At 49.2% G+C, this 20,157-nt stretch overlaps 1 protein-coding gene across 1 annotated transcript in view; it reads left to right on the plus strand.

Moving 5' to 3' along the window:
• The window catches only part of LOC121273198 (sterol O-acyltransferase 1-like), an 87,464-nt gene that overhangs the window by 8,991 nt on the left and 58,316 nt on the right, over positions 1 to 20,157 (plus strand). Inside the window, exons 2-4 of the mRNA XM_041180188.1 lie at positions 5,014 to 5,113; positions 6,287 to 6,345; positions 19,975 to 20,111. Of these exons, the coding sequence (XP_041036122.1) occupies positions 5,029 to 5,113; positions 6,287 to 6,345; positions 19,975 to 20,111 (281 nt within the window). The 5' untranslated portion in view covers positions 5,014 to 5,028. The remainder of the gene's footprint in view (positions 1 to 5,013; positions 5,114 to 6,286; positions 6,346 to 19,974; positions 20,112 to 20,157) is intronic.

A 20,157-nucleotide genomic window follows, 5' to 3' on the forward strand; every position in this document is an offset into this window, starting at 1 on the left:
TCCTCATGACCCTTCAACAGAACTGGGTGAATCCAAGGAGAGGGGTGATATATAAGCTGGTTTAAGGTTGGGGGGGGAGGGGGGGAAGAAGTGGAGGGGTGGTGTGGTTGTAGGGACAAGCAAGCAGTGATAGGTGCAGATAATCAAAAGATGTCACAGACAAAAGAACAAAAGAACACAGGTGTTCAAGTTGGTGATATTATCTAAACGAATGTGCTAATTAAGAGTGGATGGTAGGGCACTCAAGGTATAGCTCTAGTGGGGGTGGTGGGCATAAAAGATTTAAAAATAATGGAAATAGGTGGGAAAAGAAAAATCTATATAAATTATTGGAAAAAACAAAAGGAAGGGGGAAGAAACAGAAAGGGGGTGGGGATGGAGTAGGGAGTTCAAGATCTAAAGTTGTTGAATTCAATATTCAGTCCGGAAGGCTGTAAAGTGCCTAGTCGGAAGATGTCCCTACAAACACACCAGCTCCCTCCACTTCTCTCCCCCCCCCTCGCCCCCCCACACACCTTAAACCAGCTTATATTTCACCCCTCTCCTTGGATTCACCCAGTTCTGTGGAAGGGTCATGAGGACTCGAAACGTCAACTCTTTTCTTCTCCGCCGATGCTGCCAGACCTGCTGAGTTTTTCCAGGTAATTCTGTTTTTGTTTTGGATTTCCAGCATCCGCAGTTTTTTGTTTTTCTTACTTATTTTATTTAGCTGACTCATTCCTGGATACAGTTAACACCCAAATGGCACACTCCTGCAGAACTTCCTCAGCTAGGTTCATGACAATCCTGATGGCACAGATTCCCCAGAGACTCCTTTATCACTTCTCTTTAATAAACCCTATTAAGTGGTCTGGTCGGCTCTGGCAAATCTGTAGCAGCAGCAGTAAAGCTGCCCAATTCACAATCTCTGCTTTAACACTGTCTTCAGCTTCCTTAACTGCATTACATACATGTACAGCTCCTTGTAAATGTATCTTCTCTGTTCTTATTTCATTACCCCAATTAGCTGCTAATTGTCCTTTCTGGTGATCAAGCTCACATCTCCATAGCAATGCTAATTCACAGCCCAGTTCATGGTTTTGCCTTTTATCTGAACCCTGCCTCAAGTCAGGCAGCTAATTTTTCTGAAGTCCAATGACCTCATAGCCAGGAATTCCATATACCCCCTTTCCAGAATTCTATCTAGTTTCACTTTGGATTTAAAGGGATATCTCACAACTACAAGCTTTTGCAAAGTACAGAGTTCATCCCAGTAGATGGACAAGGAGACGTTGACATCTATAAACACAAATCCTTAAAGGTGGCAGACCAGATTGAGAAGGTGATTAAAAAAGCATATGGGTTACTCAGGTTTATAAATAGAAGAATAGAATATAAAAGCAAAGGGATCATGGTAGAACTTTATAAATGACAGCTTAGGCCTCAGCTTTAGGCTGGGCAGCACATGTCAGGAAAGATGTAAAGGTCAATAGGAAGGGAGATTAGGGATTAGGAGCTTCAGTTATGAGGAGAAATTGGAGAGTTTAGGATTGTTCTCTTTGGGACAGAGAAGGTTAAGAAGCAACAGAATAGAGGATTTCAAGATGATGAGAGGGTTTGATATGGGTAAATGGAGAAAAGTTATTACCTCTGGTGAGTGAGTGTTTGTGAGTGAGTGCGTGTTTGAGTCTGAGTGTGACTGAGTGTGAGTGTATGGGCAGAATCATCCCAGATTTGCACAAAGTGTCGTAGTGGGCGGGAAGAAAGTCGTGTTACCGCCCCCCCCCCCCAAGCCGCGATGGTGGGTTTTCACGCTGTATTGTCCCATCCCCGCCTCATTAATTATACAGCCACAGGAAACACGCTATCTCGCTGATGGGCAGCCTCCGATTTACCCACCATGCCGTTACCTCACCCCTTCCTCACGCAGGGAGCCATATTTAAACTGCAGCTGTGCTCACCCTTCTCAATGCTCACAGCCCAGGACCGCTCCGGTGTAGACATGGCCCCAAAATCCAAGAAGAGTGAAGGCCCCAGATTCAGACACATCCCTGGGACACCTTCTGGACACCATGGAGGTCGCAATGTCCTCTACCCCCGCTCTGGCCACAGGAGGCCCATCAGTCTCACCACTCCGGCTTGGCAGGCGATGGCAGAGGTGGTCAGTGCCAATGCTGCACAGAAGAGGTTGGCCATCCAGTGCAGATAGAGGGTGAATGATCTCATCCATGCAGCCAGGGTAAGGTAACCATCTCATCACTGTAAACTCACCCACTCACAAGCCCATCACACACTCACTGGCATCTCACTCACTGCCAGCTCAAGGGACATCACCACTCACTCTCTCACACACACCCTCACATCTCCATCTGGCCTCATCTCCTCTGGAGGCTGCCTCCTCATCCCTCACCATCCTGAGGCCACTTCTACAGATCAACATGTGCCCCCCCACACACACCCTGGGATACCCCCCTTCCCCAGTACAGCCCTCACCCTGCAGCCTCTTCCCCTGCCTGAGGCCACTTCTCCCGCTTCCCCAAGCAAACCCCAGCCCTGCAGCTGTTGAAAAGCCACCCCCACCTTACAGCTGGTCTGGTGGGTAGAGACCTGCCCGTGAGCCCCCCTAAAAGTGATGTGGTGCTGCCTGTGAAGCCTGGTGCTGATGACTGTGAGTGCTGCTCGAAGCAAGGTAGGCAAACAAACCTCGAAGTCCCGAGTGAAGTGCAGCTCACCAGGTGCACGTCACTTCTGTACAGTTGTGAAACATGGTGGTGTGCCGCATTGGGATACGCGTCCACCACTGAAGGGAGGAGCGGACGATCGCAAACAGGTTTCACAACAGCGTGAAACCAGTTTTTGGCTGCCTCACCATATTGCCACCTCCACCCCGTCCGACCATGACACCTGAGGCCAACAGCGCTGGAAAATTCCAGCCAATAACTAGAGGCCAGAGGTTAAATATTATTGGTAAAGATCTCAATGGGAAGTGAGGAGTTATCAGGATCTGAAACGCTTGTCTTGAAAAGATGGTGGAAGTGGATTCAATCAATAATTTTAAAAGGGAGTTGGACGGATACTAGATGGTGAGGAACTTAGAGTCCTGGACAAAGAGTGGGAGGTGGGACTAAATACAACAGTTTTTGCAAAGAGCCAGCACAGGACAGAGAGATCGCACACACTCTTACACTTTATGTTTCAACGATTCTGCATGTAGCACATGGTACATGTGGCACCCATCACATGTAACACCCATCACATGTAACACCCATTACATGTAACACCCATTACATATAACACCCATCACATGTAACACCCATTACATGTAACACCCATTACATGTAACACCCATTACATATAACACCCATCACATGTAACACCCATCACATGTAACACCCATTACATGTAACACCCATTACATATAACACCCATTACATGTAACACCCATCACATATAACACCCATTACATGTAACACCCATTACATGTAACACCCATCACATATAACACCCATTACATGTAACACCCATTACATGTAACACCCATTACAGGTAACACCCATTACATGTAACATCCATTACATGTAACACATATCACATGTAACACCCATCACATGTAACACCCATTACATATAACACCCATTACATGTAACAACCATTACATATAACACCCATTACATGTAACACCCATTACATGTAACACCCATTACATATAACACCCATTACATGTAACACCCATTACAGGTAACACCCATTACATATAACACCCATTACAGGTAACACCCATTACAGGTAACACCCATTACAGGTAACACCCATTACATGTAACACCCATTACAGGTAACACCCATTACATATAACACCCATTACAGGTAACACCCATTACATGTAACATCCATTACATGTAACACCCATTACAGGTAACACCCATTACATGTAACACCCATTACATGTAACACACGGTACAGACACTTCTGAAAAACAAACTCAATAAATTAAACTAAAAATCAATGAGGGGAGACAGCCCCTGATGGGACACTGTAACTAAAACAAAAACGTGAAAGGAAACTCACAAAATCAAATGAAAATGCCATTCCTGGGGCTGATGATGCCCCCCCTTCCCCCGGTCCCTGTGGTGCCCAGCGGCCAGGGAAGGCCTCTGGCGTGCTGGTGGGCACCGCGTGCTCCCTCTCCAGGGCCACACGGCCGCAGAAGAGGGGCAGACAATTGGGTCGGATAACCCCCCTCGACCGCCCGCTGCCTGGGCCTGTTGATGGCCACTTTGGCCAGGCCCAGGATCAGGCTTACCAGGAGGTCCTCCTCTCTCCCAACCCCCACCATCCCGCACCTGGTGACCAAAGGTTCAGGAACGTGGGGCTGAATTGCAACTAAAATCCGAGGGGCAGCCCTTTCAAATGCTGAAAGAAGGGCTGCAACCACGGGCAATCTACATACACATGGAACAGGGACTCCCCTTGGCCGCAGGAAACAGGTGAGGCCTGGGAGTCCGTGAACCACCTTAACCTACAATTGCATGGCACTGCTCCATACGGGACCCTCCAAGACAGGTCCCAGATGGAAAAAAAGGGAGGAATCCCACATAGAGAACCCTCCACTGGGGACCCCTGCCGCTGGACAGAAAGGTACAAGGGAATTTCCGCAAAATGACTCAAATTGTGGGCCCATGGCTCCCGAGAGAGATGTCAGGACACAGGACCAACGTGAAATTCGGTCTGAATGGGGGGTCTAACACATGGTACATGCAACACAATACATGTAGCACACGGTACATGTAGCACACAGTACATGTAGCACACCATACATGCCTACATGGTACACATAGCCTGCAGTACATGTAGCACATGCTGCATGTGGCACGCAGTACATGCCAGGTATACTGCACTCAGTGAACAGTACCTATTGTTCACAGTGCACCTACCCTGTACTATGTGTACTATGTAAATTCCACAGGTCACGCAGCACCGTCTTACCTCCAGTATTTGCTGCTTTCAGAAAACATTCCTTTTTCTGTATTTTCAGAACCCCAAAACGAGGATGGACAACTGCATGGAAGAATCTAAAGTGCGAGAAAGAAAGAAACAGTTGAAAGAAAATGAAACACAGAACACCCTCGCAAATGGTAAGAAGTTAAATAAATAAAACTGGACTAGCCATATAAATACAGTGGCTACAAGAGCAGGTCAGAGACTATGAATCCTGCGGCGGGTAACTCACCTCCTGACTCCCCAAAGCCTGTCCGCCATCTACAAGGCACAAGTCAGGAGTGTGATGGAATACTCTCCACTTGCCTGGATGAGTGCAGCTCCCACAACACTCAAGAAGCTCGACACCATCCAGGACAAAGCAGCCCCACTTGATTGGCACCCCATCCACAAACATTCACTCCCTTCACCACTGACGCACAGTAGCAGCAGTGTGTACCATCTACAAGATGCCCTGCAGGAACTCACCAAGGCTCCTTCAACAGCACCTTCCAAACCCACAACCTCTACCATCTAGAAGGACCAGGGCAGCAGAGAGATGGGAACACCACCACCTGGAAGTTCCCCTCCAAGCCACTCACCATTCCAACTGTTGCTCCTCTGCCAAACACTCCCTCCCCCCAATCCTAATCACATCTAAACCCAATCACCCACTCCCCCATCCTAATCACCTCTCAACTCAACCATCCCCTCCCCCCTCCCAATTTTAATTGCCCCTCAACCCAATCGCACTCCTAACCACTGGCTGGATGATAATTGGTCTTGAGGCCCAATGTTAGGTGTACTTTGGGCCTATACATTCAGGGGCACAGATCGTTCAGCCAATTTCAGGTGCCGACAAAATTTTCCCTTTGTTCCCCCATTTGGTAAGAGTTCTATTCCCCTTAGTCAAACATAAGAAAGGAGAATTCACACGGCGGCACATGATAAGATGGAGTAGCTGGTGTGCAGTGTCCAGATTCCCTGTTCTCATCTCAGTGTCCTGCTTTTATTTACTTAGAAACTGGGCGGAATAATGTGCAGTTGGGAATGTAGGGAAAGGGAGCTTCACTTACTGAAAAGCCCATTGGTATTGACCCTGAGGAATATCTTGCGTAAAAACCCCAAACACGTGACAGAACCCTTATAACCAACAGAGGGAGGACACTTCCAACAACACATGAGTGCAGGCTGAGTGGGATCTCAGCTCTTCAAGGTGAAAGGGTTGTGTCTGAACTCTTGCAAGTCGTAACCCAAAAGGGACTTTGCTCTATAAATTCACCAGAGCACGGGAGCAGGCTGGAGGGTGACTATTTTTTCTTTCCTTAAAGGTTCAGCAGACTATGACAATGAATTTGACCATCTAATTACCTGGAAGAGGAACGTCAAGGTAGGAGATGTGACTTGTTTGAATCACAAGGCTATTTATGTGAACTCTCCTTACAGATACATTAAAAGGACTGAGGGCTTCCTGATACAACACATTGAGCTGGCAACTGCAAACTGGCACACAGGCTGGCACACCTTGAGCTGGCACACATTGAGCGGACACACGTTGAGCTGGCACGCATCAAACTGGCCCTTGAGCTGGCACACCTCGAGCGCGGACATGAGCTGGCACACCTCGAGCTGGCGCACAAGCTGGCACATGAGCTGGCACAGGTGCAGCTGGCAACCACTGCCAATTACAAGGATTAATTTGTTGCTTTAATATTACCAATTAATGGGACAGAAATTGCTGCAGTGGTGAGTTTAGTAAACAACATTAGTTGAACCTTTACACTCACCATTGGCATCACAACATATTGGCACTGCAAACTGCTGGAAATGGCCCTTGAGAGATTGATAGGTAAATGTCAGGGTCATTGTGTGAAATGTAGAAACATTCTTTACCCACAATGTATAGAACTAGTGGAACATTAGAACTGCTACACAGGAAAAGATCAAGGCCAACATAGTTTGCCTTTGCCCCTCTATCCTGTTAGTGGTGTGATACAACGATAATGGGGTTGTAATCTAATCACACCAATCAGTCCATTATCAGTTAGACTAGAACAGACCCAGATATGAGGTGAGAACATTCCAAGTGGTGGAGAACTTTGAGAACAGATTCATTGTTCCCCTTCTGGGCCTCTGACTGACATTTCAGGGCCATAAATCATATCATTAGTAGGGTCCTTTGCAACATTAATTACCACCCTGAATGGCTTTGGCAGCATACTAATGTCATAAATCATATGATTTCATACTAAAGTCATAAATCCAGCAATATTACGATCGCCATTCAGTTCAATTGGGAACCTCGCAATGAGTAGGAACTTTTGTCGTCTTTAGCAAAGCTAATGGGGGTGGGAGGGCTTCTTCAAAAATTGTGCAGCAATTGACGGAGAAACAGGCCTCATCGGCCTGGAATTTGTGGTTGTAATGATGGTGAAACTGTCAGCGCTCACCGTCACTGCTGGGTACAACTGACAGAAACTTATGGAATCCACACATGTGGTTAAATGCGAAAATCTAGAAGTTACCTTCAACAGTTCCTGCTCTTCCACAGGGTGCACTGCTGTAGTCTGAACAGATGCAATCAGCACAAGCTCAGTGATTTAATGTGAATTTTAATTGTTTACACACTATTCTCACTGTCAAAACCCACTGAAAATATTAATTCTTGTTGAATGAGGTTTTTAAAGTTTTTAAAGGCATACTAAGTTGTAATTATAGCTGAACAACCTCACTGACCTTGAAAAAACTCATTTCCTTGTAATAACATTGAAAAATTCCATGTTTTTTTAAAATAAAAAAAAATTCTATTTTGTTTAAAGTTCGCTTATGATATTGCGGCTTCCGCCTTAATCCCAGGCGCATGGCCCAAATTTTATTTTGCTGTCTGTGTGAATTCTTCAATCTGATTGGCTGCTCAGCCTGTTTGATGACTTCACTGCTGCTAGATGCCACAGATTCCAGATAGAAGGCGCCACATTGAGCGTCACATTGGAATAGGGGAAATTGTCGCTCTGGAGCCTGCTAAATCTTTGTGGACAGCTTTCTTTGAGGTGAGCTTTCACCATTAAGCGCAAAATCCAGGCCACAGTGTAACTATTTTCCTTTATAAATTGCTGGATTCTTTTACAAATGATGAACGGCAAGCATTGTTAATGCGTCATTCTAATCCCAGCAATTTCTGGTCCCTTGTTTCTGGCAGTTCCCTTTATTGGTATTTCCATCCTTTCAATAGCTTTCTGTCATGTATTACCTGTTCATTACATGCACATTACTATACCTTACCTGTACATTGTATGTACATTTCTTGTACATTGCCTGTACATTACTGCTCGCCAGCCCAGCTTCACACGTTATGAAATTGCCTGCACTCTCTTGACTCCATCTTTTGCCCATCTTTTAATTACAGCCACTGTCTGTGATACCAAGAGTGCCAAGGTTTCCATCACTCTCAAAGGCAGCTTCTTGAATCTTTGAGAGAAGAAGGGTTAAATTGTGAGATGCTTTGCAGACTGTGCTGTGGGTCAAGGTCTACAGCAAGGATAGATGGAATTCGGTCCTCATAAAGGGAGATAAGGGGCTTATCAGCGCTCAAAACACAAGGTCATGTTTGGAATCCAAGTAAGGATTTACGATCATTCACTGGGCAGGTTTCCGCACCTCAATGCCCTCTTGCAGATTGTGCTGCCTCATTCCAGTCACTTGATGGGTGACATGAAGACACCAAGCAAAGATTGACAGCCCTGTGAAATGCGGCCAGTAACATTCTGGGGCACAAATCACAGGAAGGACGTCACATTCTGATGTCTTCCCAGCACTTGTGTCTTTTACTGATATGTCTGCCCATATTTGTAAAGCTAATGCCGGTTCGAATGGAACAGCCCAGATGTGGCGTTGGGTGTTGATAACTGGTGCAGAGAGGTGATGTAATAGAAATATTTAAGGTAGTTAAATCAATAATCGCTTGGTAGTATAGAACTTTCCCTTACAATTGGTATTCTTGTGACTCTGTCCTGATGAGTGCAAGACGAAAAGCTTTGACAGAATGTCTCTTTTCTCAGCTATATAGTTAAATGAATGGAGAAGATGGAGGGGGGTTAGTCACAGGGTCAAACTAGTAAAAAGTAAACTTAGGTCTGATATCGGGAAGTTTCTTTGCACATAGACAGTGGGTGACGCATGGAATAGGTTTCTTGGATAGACGATGGGAGCCTGAAATGCTGGAATTATTTCAGGAAGGATTGAAAGGAAGAACAGCCTTGCATTTCTATAGCGCCTGTGACAACCTCAAGCCATCCTAAAGCACTTTACAGCCAATGAGAAATGTAGTCACTGTTTAAATGTAGAAATGCAGCAGCCAATTTGCACACAGCAAACTTCCATAAACAGCAATGCAATACTGACCAGATCATCTGTTCTTGTGATGTTGACTGAGTGATTAATACTGGCAGGGTCACCGGGGGGGACTCCCCTGCTCTCCTTCAAAATGGAGTCTTTCACAGCCACCTGAGAGGGCAGAAGGGGCCTCAGACAGCACCTCTGACAGCGCAGCACTCCCTCAGTACTGCACGGGAGTATCAGTCTGGACTTGAACCCACAACCTTCTGACTCAGGGGCAAGAGGGGAGAGCCAGGGCTGAACCAATTGGATGTTACAGTGAGGGAAAAGTAAGATCATTAAGGGTGAATGAACTCAGAAAGGCCTTCCTCCTTTGAAAACACCTTGTGATCTGTGCTCCAAAATTCTCTTGGGATCATCACAGACTCCCATCGGACTACCAACCATAGGGCAATACTGGTGTACACTGTGTAGGTATATGCTATGCGTCAAACACCGCAGGACTGCAAAGATTTTCACAGCTGACCTGTGCAGTCTCACAAACAAATCCTCCTCAATCATCCACCCCTTAAATATTTATCAGGGTTCAGTCGCTTTCTGAATTTTATGATCATTGTGCTGGATTCCTCTCAGTGTGTTGCAAGTCACAGTTGTAAAGTATCATGAGGAATGATTTCACCTTTATCTTGGAACATAGCGTGGACTCTCGACTATTTGGATTTCTTTTTATCTTTTACTTCCCTCAATCATTAGCTGTGAGCAGCGATGAGTTAGTTCTCATTTTGTAATTTATAATGTTTTGTGCATCTATGTCCAAATTTCTCTCTAATGGCCTGAAGGCACTGGCTTATGCCCAGGACGAGGGCTTCATGTCTCCAACAATATGTGAGGTGCTCATGAACTTCTTTGTCACTAAGTTCAAGACCATCCAATCAGCTGCCTCTGTCATGTCCCTCCCTCCCACTAGCCCATCTGGCCAATCTTCCTTTGTTGCCCACACCACCACCCCTCCCCCCGACCCCCACACAAGCCTTGAGCTCTTATCTTTCTCCAGTTTTTCTCCTCATGCCCTCTCTGAGCTCATCTCGTCCATGAGCCCCACCTCCTCGACCCCATTCCCACTATAATGCTGACCACCCAACTTCCCTTCCTGGTCCCCATGTCAACCAATTTGTTAACAGTTCTCCCTTCAACGCTGTCCCTCTCTCCTTTAAATTTGCCGGCATCACCTTTTCTTCGCAAAAAAACAACCCTTGACTGTCCCCCACCCTTGCAGGCTACCGTCCCATCTCCAACCTCCCTTTCCTCTCCAAAGTCTTTGAGTGTGTTGTCACCTCCCAAATCCATGACTACCTTTCCCAGAACTATTTGAATCCCTCCAGTCAGGTTTCTGCCCCTGCCACAGGACCAAAACAGCCTCTTATCAAAATCACAAGTCCTGTGTGACTGTGACACAGGTAAACTTTCCCTCCTCGTCCTTCTCGCCCCGTCTGCAGCCTTTGACACGGTTTGACCACACCATCCTCCTCCAACACCTCTCCACTGTCGTCCAGCTGGGTGGGACCTGCTCTCACCTGTTCCATTCTTATCGATCTAATCGGAGCCAGAGAGTCACTGGAAATGGCTTCTCTCCCTCCCTATCTCTGTAATCTCCTCCAGCCCCACACCCCTCCAAGATCTCTGCATCCCTCTAATTCTGGCCTCTTGTGCATTCCCGATTTTAATTGCTCCACCATTGGCGGCCATGCCTTCAGCTGCCTGGGCCCCAAGCACTGGAATTCCCTCCCTATCCCTCTCCGCCTTTCTACCTCACTCTCCTCCTTTAAGACCCTCCTTAAAACCGACCTCATTGACCAAGCTGTTGGTCACCTGACCTAATGAGCACACCATGACCTCCTCAAGGGCAATTAGGGATGGGCAACAAATGCTGGCCTAGCCAGTGACACACATGTCCAGTAAATGAATAAAAAATTCTTATGTGACTCGATGTTATTAGGCGCGATATAAATATAAGTTGTTGTTCTTGTCACCAGGAGGTTTGAGTGGCTGAAAGTGTTTGTCAGACCTGTTTGCACCGTCTCTCCCAGTGCCCCTGTCTTATAATCATTCTCTCGTCAAATGTAACTTTCTGCTTTATCCAGCATTCTCTTCCAGCCTTTACAGCTTTGATCGTCTGCAAACAAACATACGAACTAGGAGCAGGAGGAGGCCATTCAGCCCCTCGAGCCTGCTCCGCCATTCAATAAGATCATGGCTGATCTGAATGTAACCTCCCACCTACCCCTGATAACCTTTCACCCCCTTTGTTATTCAAGAGTTAACCTCTGCTTTAAAGATATTCAAAGACTCTGCCTCAGCCAGTTTTAGAGGAAGAGAGGTTCAAAGACTCGCAATCCTCTGAGAGAGAAAACATTCTCCTCATCTCTGTCTTAACAACAGTGACCCCTAGTTCTAGATGCACATTGAAGCTTGCCCCTGTCACCTTCCTCATGAAAACTGCAGCACACACATTTCTCTGCTTGAAGGCAGGTCCCACCCACAGCACTACGGGTAGGGCAGAGAGGCAGCTCCCGACTTCACCCCAGCCAGACTGGCACCAACCTGATCCACACCGGCTGTCAGATCTAACCAGCCCGGCAAGGAGTCCAAGTTGCTGTGACAACAGACACTTTTCCATGCATGTTGTAGTCTGGAGCTATAGATAGTGATGGTAGAGGCTCCAATCTCTTTCCATCGCATGGCTGACCAGGAATCTCTCCCACTCTTACTGCCTGCCATTGGCACATGTTGGAAGGATTTACAGGTTGATACTCGACTTGTTTGGCTGCATCACAAATACACCTTCCTTGGCTATCGAGTCCTGGATTTGAACCCAGAACTTCGGTCTCAGAGGCAGTGGGCACCACCCACTGCACCACAAGACTTCCATGGCTCAGTCATAGAATCACAGAAGGTTTACAGCACAGAAAGAGGCCACTCTGCCTGTCGTATCTGTGCCAGCCGGAAACAAGCCCCCAGCCCAGTCCCACTTTCCAGCATTTGGTTTGTAGCCCTGCAGGTTCCAGCACTTGAGCTGCCTATCCAGACACCATTTAAATGAGCTGAGGGTTTCTCCCGCTACTGCCCTTTCAATAGACCCCCACAACCCTCTGGGTGAAAACATTTTTCCCCATCTCCCCTCTAATCTTTCTACCAATCACTTTAAATCTCTGCCCCCTAGTCACTGACCTCTCTGCTAAAGTAAATAGGCCCTTCCCATCCACTCTGTCCAGGCCCCTCACATTCAAATCCCCCCTCAGCCTCCTCTGTTCCAAGGAGAACAACCCCAGCCTATCGAACCTTTCCTCATAGCTGCAATTTTCCCAACCTGGGTGGCAACATCCTCGTAAATCTCCTCTGTACCCTCTCTATTGCAACTACATCCTTTCTGTGATGTGATCAGAATTGCACACAGTGCTCAAGTTGTGGCCTAACTAGTGCTTTATACAGTTCCAGCATAGCCTTCCTGCTCTTATATTCTATGCCTCAGCTATTAAGTGAAAGAATTCCATATGCTTTCTATACCACCTTATCAACCTGTTCTGCTACCTTCAGAGATCTGTGGACATTCATTCCAAGGTCCCTCATTCCTCGACACCTCTCAGTATCCTCCCGTTTATTGAGTATTCCTCTGCCTTGTTTGACGTCCCTAAATGCATCACCTCACTCTTCTCTGGGTTAAATTCCATTTGCTACTTTCCTGCCCACCTGACCAGTCCATTGATATTGTCCTGCAGTCTACAGCAATCCTCCTCACTATCAATCACCTACTCAAGGTATTTACTCCCTGGGGAGTAGCTGTATGATTCCAATTTATGAACTGTGTTTTTTTTTGTTTAAGTATTAGGGAAAATCTTTGAAGATTTCCATTTTCCAGGTGCCCCTGTAGAACAAGAAACAGCTTGGGGCTGAATTTCACTTCAGTTTGAACTTACCTGCGCCTAGAAATCAGTCATTGACAAGAATATGATCATAGATTACATAGAATTACATAGGCTATACACCACAGAAACAAGCCTTTCAGCCCACACATATGAACATATGAACATATATATGTACATATGAAAAAGGAGCAGGAATAGGCCACTCAGCCCTTCGAGCTTGCTCCACCATTCAATAAGATCATGGCTGACCTGATTGTAACCTCAACTCCACTTTCCCACCTACCCCCGATAACCTATCACCCCCTTGCTTACCAAGAATCTATCCACCTCTGCTTTAAAAATATTCAAAGACCCTGCTTCCTCCGCCTTTTCAGGAAGAGAGTTCCAAAGATTCGCCACCCTCCGAGAGACAAAATTCCCCTCATCTCTGTTTTAAAAGGGCGACCCCTTATTTTTAAACAGTGACCCCTAGTTCTAGATTCTCCCATAAGAGGGAACATTCTCTCCACATCCACCCTGTCAAGACCCCTCAGGATCTTGTATGTTTCAATCAAGTCACCTCTTACTCTTCTAAACTCCAGTGGAAACAAGCCTAGTCTGTCCAACCTTTCCTCATAAGCCAAAACACCCATTCCAGGTATTACTAGGTATTAGTCTGGTAAACCTTCTCTGAACTGCTTCTAACACATTTACATCCTTCCTTAAATAAGGAGACCAATACTGTACACAGTACTCCAGATGTGGTCTCACCAGTGGCCCTGTAAATTGAAGCATAACCTCCCTACTTTTGTAATCAATTCCCCTCGCAATAAACAACAATATTCTATTAGCTTTCTAATTACTTACTGTACCTTTTGTGATTCATGCACTAGGACACTCAGATCCCTCTGCATATCAGAGCTCTGCAATCTCTCACCATTTGGATAATATGCTTCTTTTTTATTCTTCCTGCCAAAATGGACAATTTCACATTTGCCCACATTATACTCCATTTGCCAGATCTTTGCCCACTCACTTAACCTATCTATGTCCCTTACATCCTCTTCACAATTTACTCTCCTACTTATCTTTGTGTCATCAGTAAATTTAGCCACCATACCTTCCGTCCCTTCATCCAAATCATTTATATAAATGTTAATACTCCCCACGAGTCTCTTCCCATTGTATCGACCTCATCCCAGCCTTTCAGCAGACATTTCTATCCCTGCTTCTCTCATGCACTCATCTAGATTCCTTTGAAAACCATCTAAGCGGATTCCCTCAACCATTTCCTGTGGTAGTGAGTTCCATAACTACTCTCTGAAATTTCTCTTTATTTCCCTATTAGCAACTATCTTGTATTTATGGCCACTTGTTTTGGATTCTGCCACAAGTTGGAACATTCTCTTCACATCTCCCCTGTCCCCATTCATCAGGGGAGGTGGTGGTATTGTCACTGGACTGGTAATCCAGAGTCCCAGGGTAATGCTCTGGGAACCCGGGTTCGAATCCCACCACGGCAGATGGTGAAATTTGAACTTAATAATAAACTGGAATTAAAAGTCTAATGATGACCATGAAACCATTGTCGATTGTTATAAAAATCTGGGTCACTAATGTCTGTCATCCTTACGTACATATGGCTCCAGACTCACTTGACTCTTAAACAAGGGCAATTAGGGATGGATAATGAATGCTGGCCTAGCTAGTGCCCCCTACATCCTGTGAGTTAATAATAAAGCAGCCTCCCAGCTCCACCCTTCCTCCTTACCATCCCGCTTCCAGCCTTTGTGTCGAGTGAAGGGATGAGCAGTCCCCAGGAAGTCAGAAGTGGTGTCTACTCAGCGCCAAGTCATGGAAGAAGTGCAGCTCACCAGGTGCGCGCTACTTATATACAGTCGTAAAACTGAATGTTCTGCATTGTTGCTGGCGGAGAATTTAATTTGGAGGCGAACTTCATTCCAGCGGCCTTTTAATGAGCATGCATGAGATGCTAATATAGGCAAAAGGACTTCGCGACACTGACTTTGACTGAATGGGCCTAGACCACCCGACGATAGAAACAGGGGGAAACTGAATTTTGGCCCCCCACCAAATTAAGTCCCCCCCCCCCCCCCCCCCCCCCACCCCACGCTTGCCACTAGCCCGCTGCTGGTGGGACCGGAAGATTCCGCCCTGCGTCTGGGGCTATGAGAGGACAGTAAAGCCGGGCTCATTATGACAAACATTTGCAGCTTTTGTCCTGTCATTCTTTGTTCATTAGAGAGAATGATTCCAGTGATCCCAGGGCCAGAGGGGATCTGCAGTCCTAGAGAGAACTGATTGGGAAATCGGAGCTTGTGGAGTTATGGCCCAACAATGATTTGCATTTCCCACTGGGAGCTCAGAGTTACACGATGGCCCCCAAGAGCCTACACATGGAGGTTTTTTTTACTTTCTTAAATTCATTCTCAGGATGTGACCATCGCTGGCTGGGCCCAGCATTTATTACCCATCCCTAATTGCCCCTTGAGAAGGTGGTGGCGAGCTGCCTTCTTGAACCGCTGCAGTCCATGTGGTGTAGGTACACCCACAGTGCTGTTAGGGAGGGAGTTCCAGGATTTTGACCCAGCGACAGTGAAGGAACAGCCGATATATTTCCAAGTCAGGATGGTGTGTAGCTTGGAGGGGAACTTCCAGGTGGGGGTGTTCCCCATGTGTCTGCTGCCCTTGTCCTTCTAGATGGTAGAGGTCTGATCTGAAATTAGGCTGCTGCCTGTGATTAGGCCACTGCCTGTAACTAGGCTGCCTGTGACTCGGCTGCTGCTTGTGGCTAGTGTTTGGGATTGAAATGCAATCAGCTCTACATGTCCCACCTGGCTTTCTGTAGTCAGGTGACCTCTGCCATGAGGCGGTCTCTGTAAGCAGACGTCTGAGGTCAGTTCAGTAAGGCCTTGCAATGAGAAGGCACTGAGGGAGCACTGCTGTCCTTAAACACAAAATAGCTAGGCTGCTGTGAATCAGCTGTGGCTTGTGGCTAGGCTATTGGTTGTGACTAGGCCTATTGACCAGATGTCCCGGTTTTGTTAAATGCCCCGGTGTTAGGACAATTTCCTCAAAATCATTCAGATGTCCCTGTTTTTAGCTATTCCACTGGGTACAAGGCAGCTGTCAAATGCAGCCAGAATGGCCAAGAAGATACAGCAAGGCTGTTGGGGGGGTCGGGTGGGGGGGGGAGGGGTGGGAATACCCTGGGGTGATTGACAGCTGATCCCAGGGAGAACCCACCCCCCCAAGTCAGCTTGTGCTCCAGGAGCTCTCGCGAAATCTGTTTGGGCCAGCCTCCCAGATGTGGTGTTGACTGTGTCCCTTAGATACCATGAGCTCACTGACACTGGAGTATGTGCAGCTCTGGATAACATGGCTCAATGAGGGGGCCAGGGAGCAGCTCAGTACTACACTGGAGTGCTGTGCGATCACACAGACTCTCATATCCCCTTAATATGAAACTCAAAATTAACAGGAGCTGGTGAATGTGTCCTGCCTTTGACTTTTTAAAATTTGGTCACACTACCAAGGCTACCTGTGACTATAGGCTGCTGCCTGTAACTAGGCCCCTGACTGTGACTAGGCTGTGGTTCATGACTAGGCTGCTGCCTGTGACTAAGCCACTGACTTTGACTCGGCCACTTACTTTGACTGGAGAACTGAATGGACCTCGGCCACTGACTGAGCCTAGGTGTGCACCTGTGACCTGGCCGTTGCCTGTGACTAGCTTGCTGCCTGTGACTTGACTGTTGACTAAGGCCGCTACCTGTATGGGCCAATGCATTTGACTAGGCTGCTGAATGTAACTAGACCACTGACTGAAAAGTCCACTGCCTGTGACTAGGCCACTGTCCATGACTAGAACACTGAGTGGGACTAGGCCACTGCATTTCAGGCCACTGTCTGGGACTAGGCCGCTGCTCCGACTAGGCCACTGCCCCAACTGGGCCACTGTTCTGACTAGGCCGCTGCCCTGACTAGGCTGCTGTTCTGACTAGGCCACTGCCCTGACTGGGCCACTGTTCTGACTAGGCCGCTGCCCTGACTAGGCCGCTGCCCTGACTAGGCCACTGCCCTGACTAGGCCACTGCCCTGACTGGGCCACTGTTCTGACTAGGCCGCTGCCCCGACTAGGCCACTGCCCTGACTAGGCCACTGTTCTGACTAGGCTGCTGCCCCGACTAGGCCGCTGCCCTGACTAGGCCGCTGCCCCGACTAGGCCGCTGCCCCGACTAGGCCACTGCCCTGACTAGGCCACTGTTCTGACTAGGCTGCTGCCCTGACTAGGCCGCTGTTCTGACTAGGCCGCTGCCCCGACTAGGCCGCTGCCCTGACTAGGCCGCTGCCCCGACTAGGCCGCTGCCCTGACTAGGCCGCTGTCCTGACTAGGCCGCTGCCCTGACTGGGCCGCTGCCCTGACTAGGCCGCTGTTCTGACTAGGCCGCTGCCCCAACTAGGCCGCTGCCCTGACCAGGCCACTGCTCTGACTGGGCCACTGTTCTGACTAGGCCACTGCCCCAACTAGGCCGCTGCCCTGACTAGGCCACTGTTCTGACTAGGCCACTGCCCTGACTGGGCCACTGTTCTGACTAGGCCCCTGCCCCAACTAGGCCACTGCCCTGACTAGGCCGCTGCCCTGACTAGGCCACTGCCCCAACTGGGTGACTGTTCTGACTAGGCCATTGCCCCAACTGGGTGACTGTTCTGACTAGGCCGCTGCCCCGACTAGGCCACTGTTCTGACTAGGCCGCTGCTCCAACTGGGCCACTGTTCTGACTAGGCCGCTGCCCTGACTAGGCCACTGTTCTGACTAGGCCGCTGCCCTGACTAGGTCACTGTTCTGACTAGACCGCTGCCCTGACTAGGCCACTGCCCTGACTGGGCCACTGTTCTGACTAGGCCACTGCCCTGACTAGGCCACTGCCCTGACTAGGCCACTGCCCTGACTGGGCCACTGTTCTGACTAGGCCACTGCCCCAACTAGGCCACTGCCCCAACTAGGCCGCTGCCCTGACTAGGCCGTTGCCCTGACTAGGCCACTGTTCTGACTAGGCCACTGCCCTGACTAGGCCGCTGCCCTGACTAGGCCACTGCCCTGACTGGGCCACTGTTCTGACTAGACCACTGCCCTGACTAGGCCACTGCCCTGACTAGGCCACTGTTCTGACTAGGCCGCTGCCCTGACTAGGCCACTGCCCTGACTAGGCCACTGTTCTGACTAGGCTGCTGCCCTGATTAGGCCGCTGTTCTGACTAGGCTGCTGCCCCGACTAGGCCGCTGCCCTGACTAGGCCGCTGCCCCGACTAGGCCGCTGCCCCGACTAGGCCACTGCCCTGACTAGGCCACTGTTCTGACTAGGCTGCTGCCCTGACTAGGCCGCTGTTCTGACTAGGCCGCTGCCCCGACTAGGCCGCTGCCCTAACTAGGCCGCTGCCCCGACTAGGCCGCTGCCCTGACTAGGCCACTGTTCTGACTAGGCTGCTGCCCCAACTAGGCCGCTGCCCTGACTAGGCTGCTGCCCTGACTAGGCCGCTGCCCTGACTAGGCCACTGCCCTGACTGGGCCACTGTTCTGACTAGGCCGCTGCCCCAACTAGGCCGCTGCCCTGACTAGGCCGCTGTCCTGACTAGGCCGCTGCCCTGACTGGGCCGCTGCCCTGACTAGGCCACTGCCCCAACTAGGCCGCTGCCCTGACTAGGCCGCTGCCCTGACTAGGCCGCTGTTCTGACTAGGCCGCTGCCCTGACTAGGCCACTGTTCTGACTAGGCCGCTGCCCTGACTAGGCCGCTGTTCTGACTAGGCTGCTGCCCTGACTAGGCCGCTGTTCTGACTAGGCCGCTGCCCCAACCAGGCCGCTGCCCTGACTAGGCCACTGCTCTGACTGGGCCACTGTTCTGACTAGGCCACTGCCCCAACTAGGCCACTGCCCCAACTGGGCCACTGTTCTGACTAGGCCATTGCCCCAACTGGGTGACTGTTCTGACTAGGCCGCTGCCCCGACTAGGCCACTGTTCTGACTAGGCCGCTGCTCCAAATGGGCCACTGTTCTGACTAGGCCGCTGCCCTGACTAGGCCACTGTTCTGACTAGACCGCTGCCCTGACTAGGCCACTGCCCTGACTGGGCCACTGTTCTGACTAGGCCACTGCCCTGACTAGGCCACTGCCCTGACTGGGCCACTGTTCTGACTAGGCCACTGCCCTGACTAGGCCGCTGCCCTGACTAGGCCACTGTTCTGACTAGACCGCTGCCCTGACTAGGCCACTGCCCTGACTGGGCCACTGTTCTGACTAGACCACTGCCCTGACTAGGCCACTGCCCTGACTGGGCCACTGTTCTGACTAGGCCGCTGCCCTGACTAGGCCGCTGCCCCAACTAAACCACTGTTCTGACTAGGCCGCTGCCCAGACTAGGCCGCTGCCCCAACTAGACCACTGTTCTGACTAGGCCGCTGCCCTGACTAGGCCGCTGCCCCAACTAGACCACTGTTCTGACGAGGCCGCTGCCCTGACTAGGCCGCTGCCCCAACTAGGCCACTGTTCTGACTAGGCCGCTGCCCTGACTAGGCCGCTGCCCCAACTAGACCACTGTTCTGACTAGGCCGCTGCCCTGACTAGGCTGCTGTTCTGACGAGGCCGCTGTCTGTGACTGAGCCATAGGTTGCCACCTGTTACCAGGCCACAGCCTGTGAGGCTGTGTTTGATCAATGTAGTTGACTTTATGTTGACAGAAACACTTTTTTTGTCTCTGACCCAGGATATGAAAATAGAATTGTTGGACCAGTTCAAAGGTCAGCTGAGTGAGCTGCTTGACAAAGCTATAGAGGAATCCATTGAGTACCACTCACACTATAAGCAAATGACCAAGTCCCAGGAGTCAGGACACAGAAACAGGTACAGAGAGCTCCTTGCAGAGAGCTTTGTGTTGTTGTGGAGTTAC

Source organism: Carcharodon carcharias, chromosome X (assembly GCF_017639515.1).
Source record: "Carcharodon carcharias isolate sCarCar2 chromosome X, sCarCar2.pri, whole genome shotgun sequence".
NCBI lineage: Eukaryota > Metazoa > Chordata > Chondrichthyes > Lamniformes > Lamnidae > Carcharodon > Carcharodon carcharias.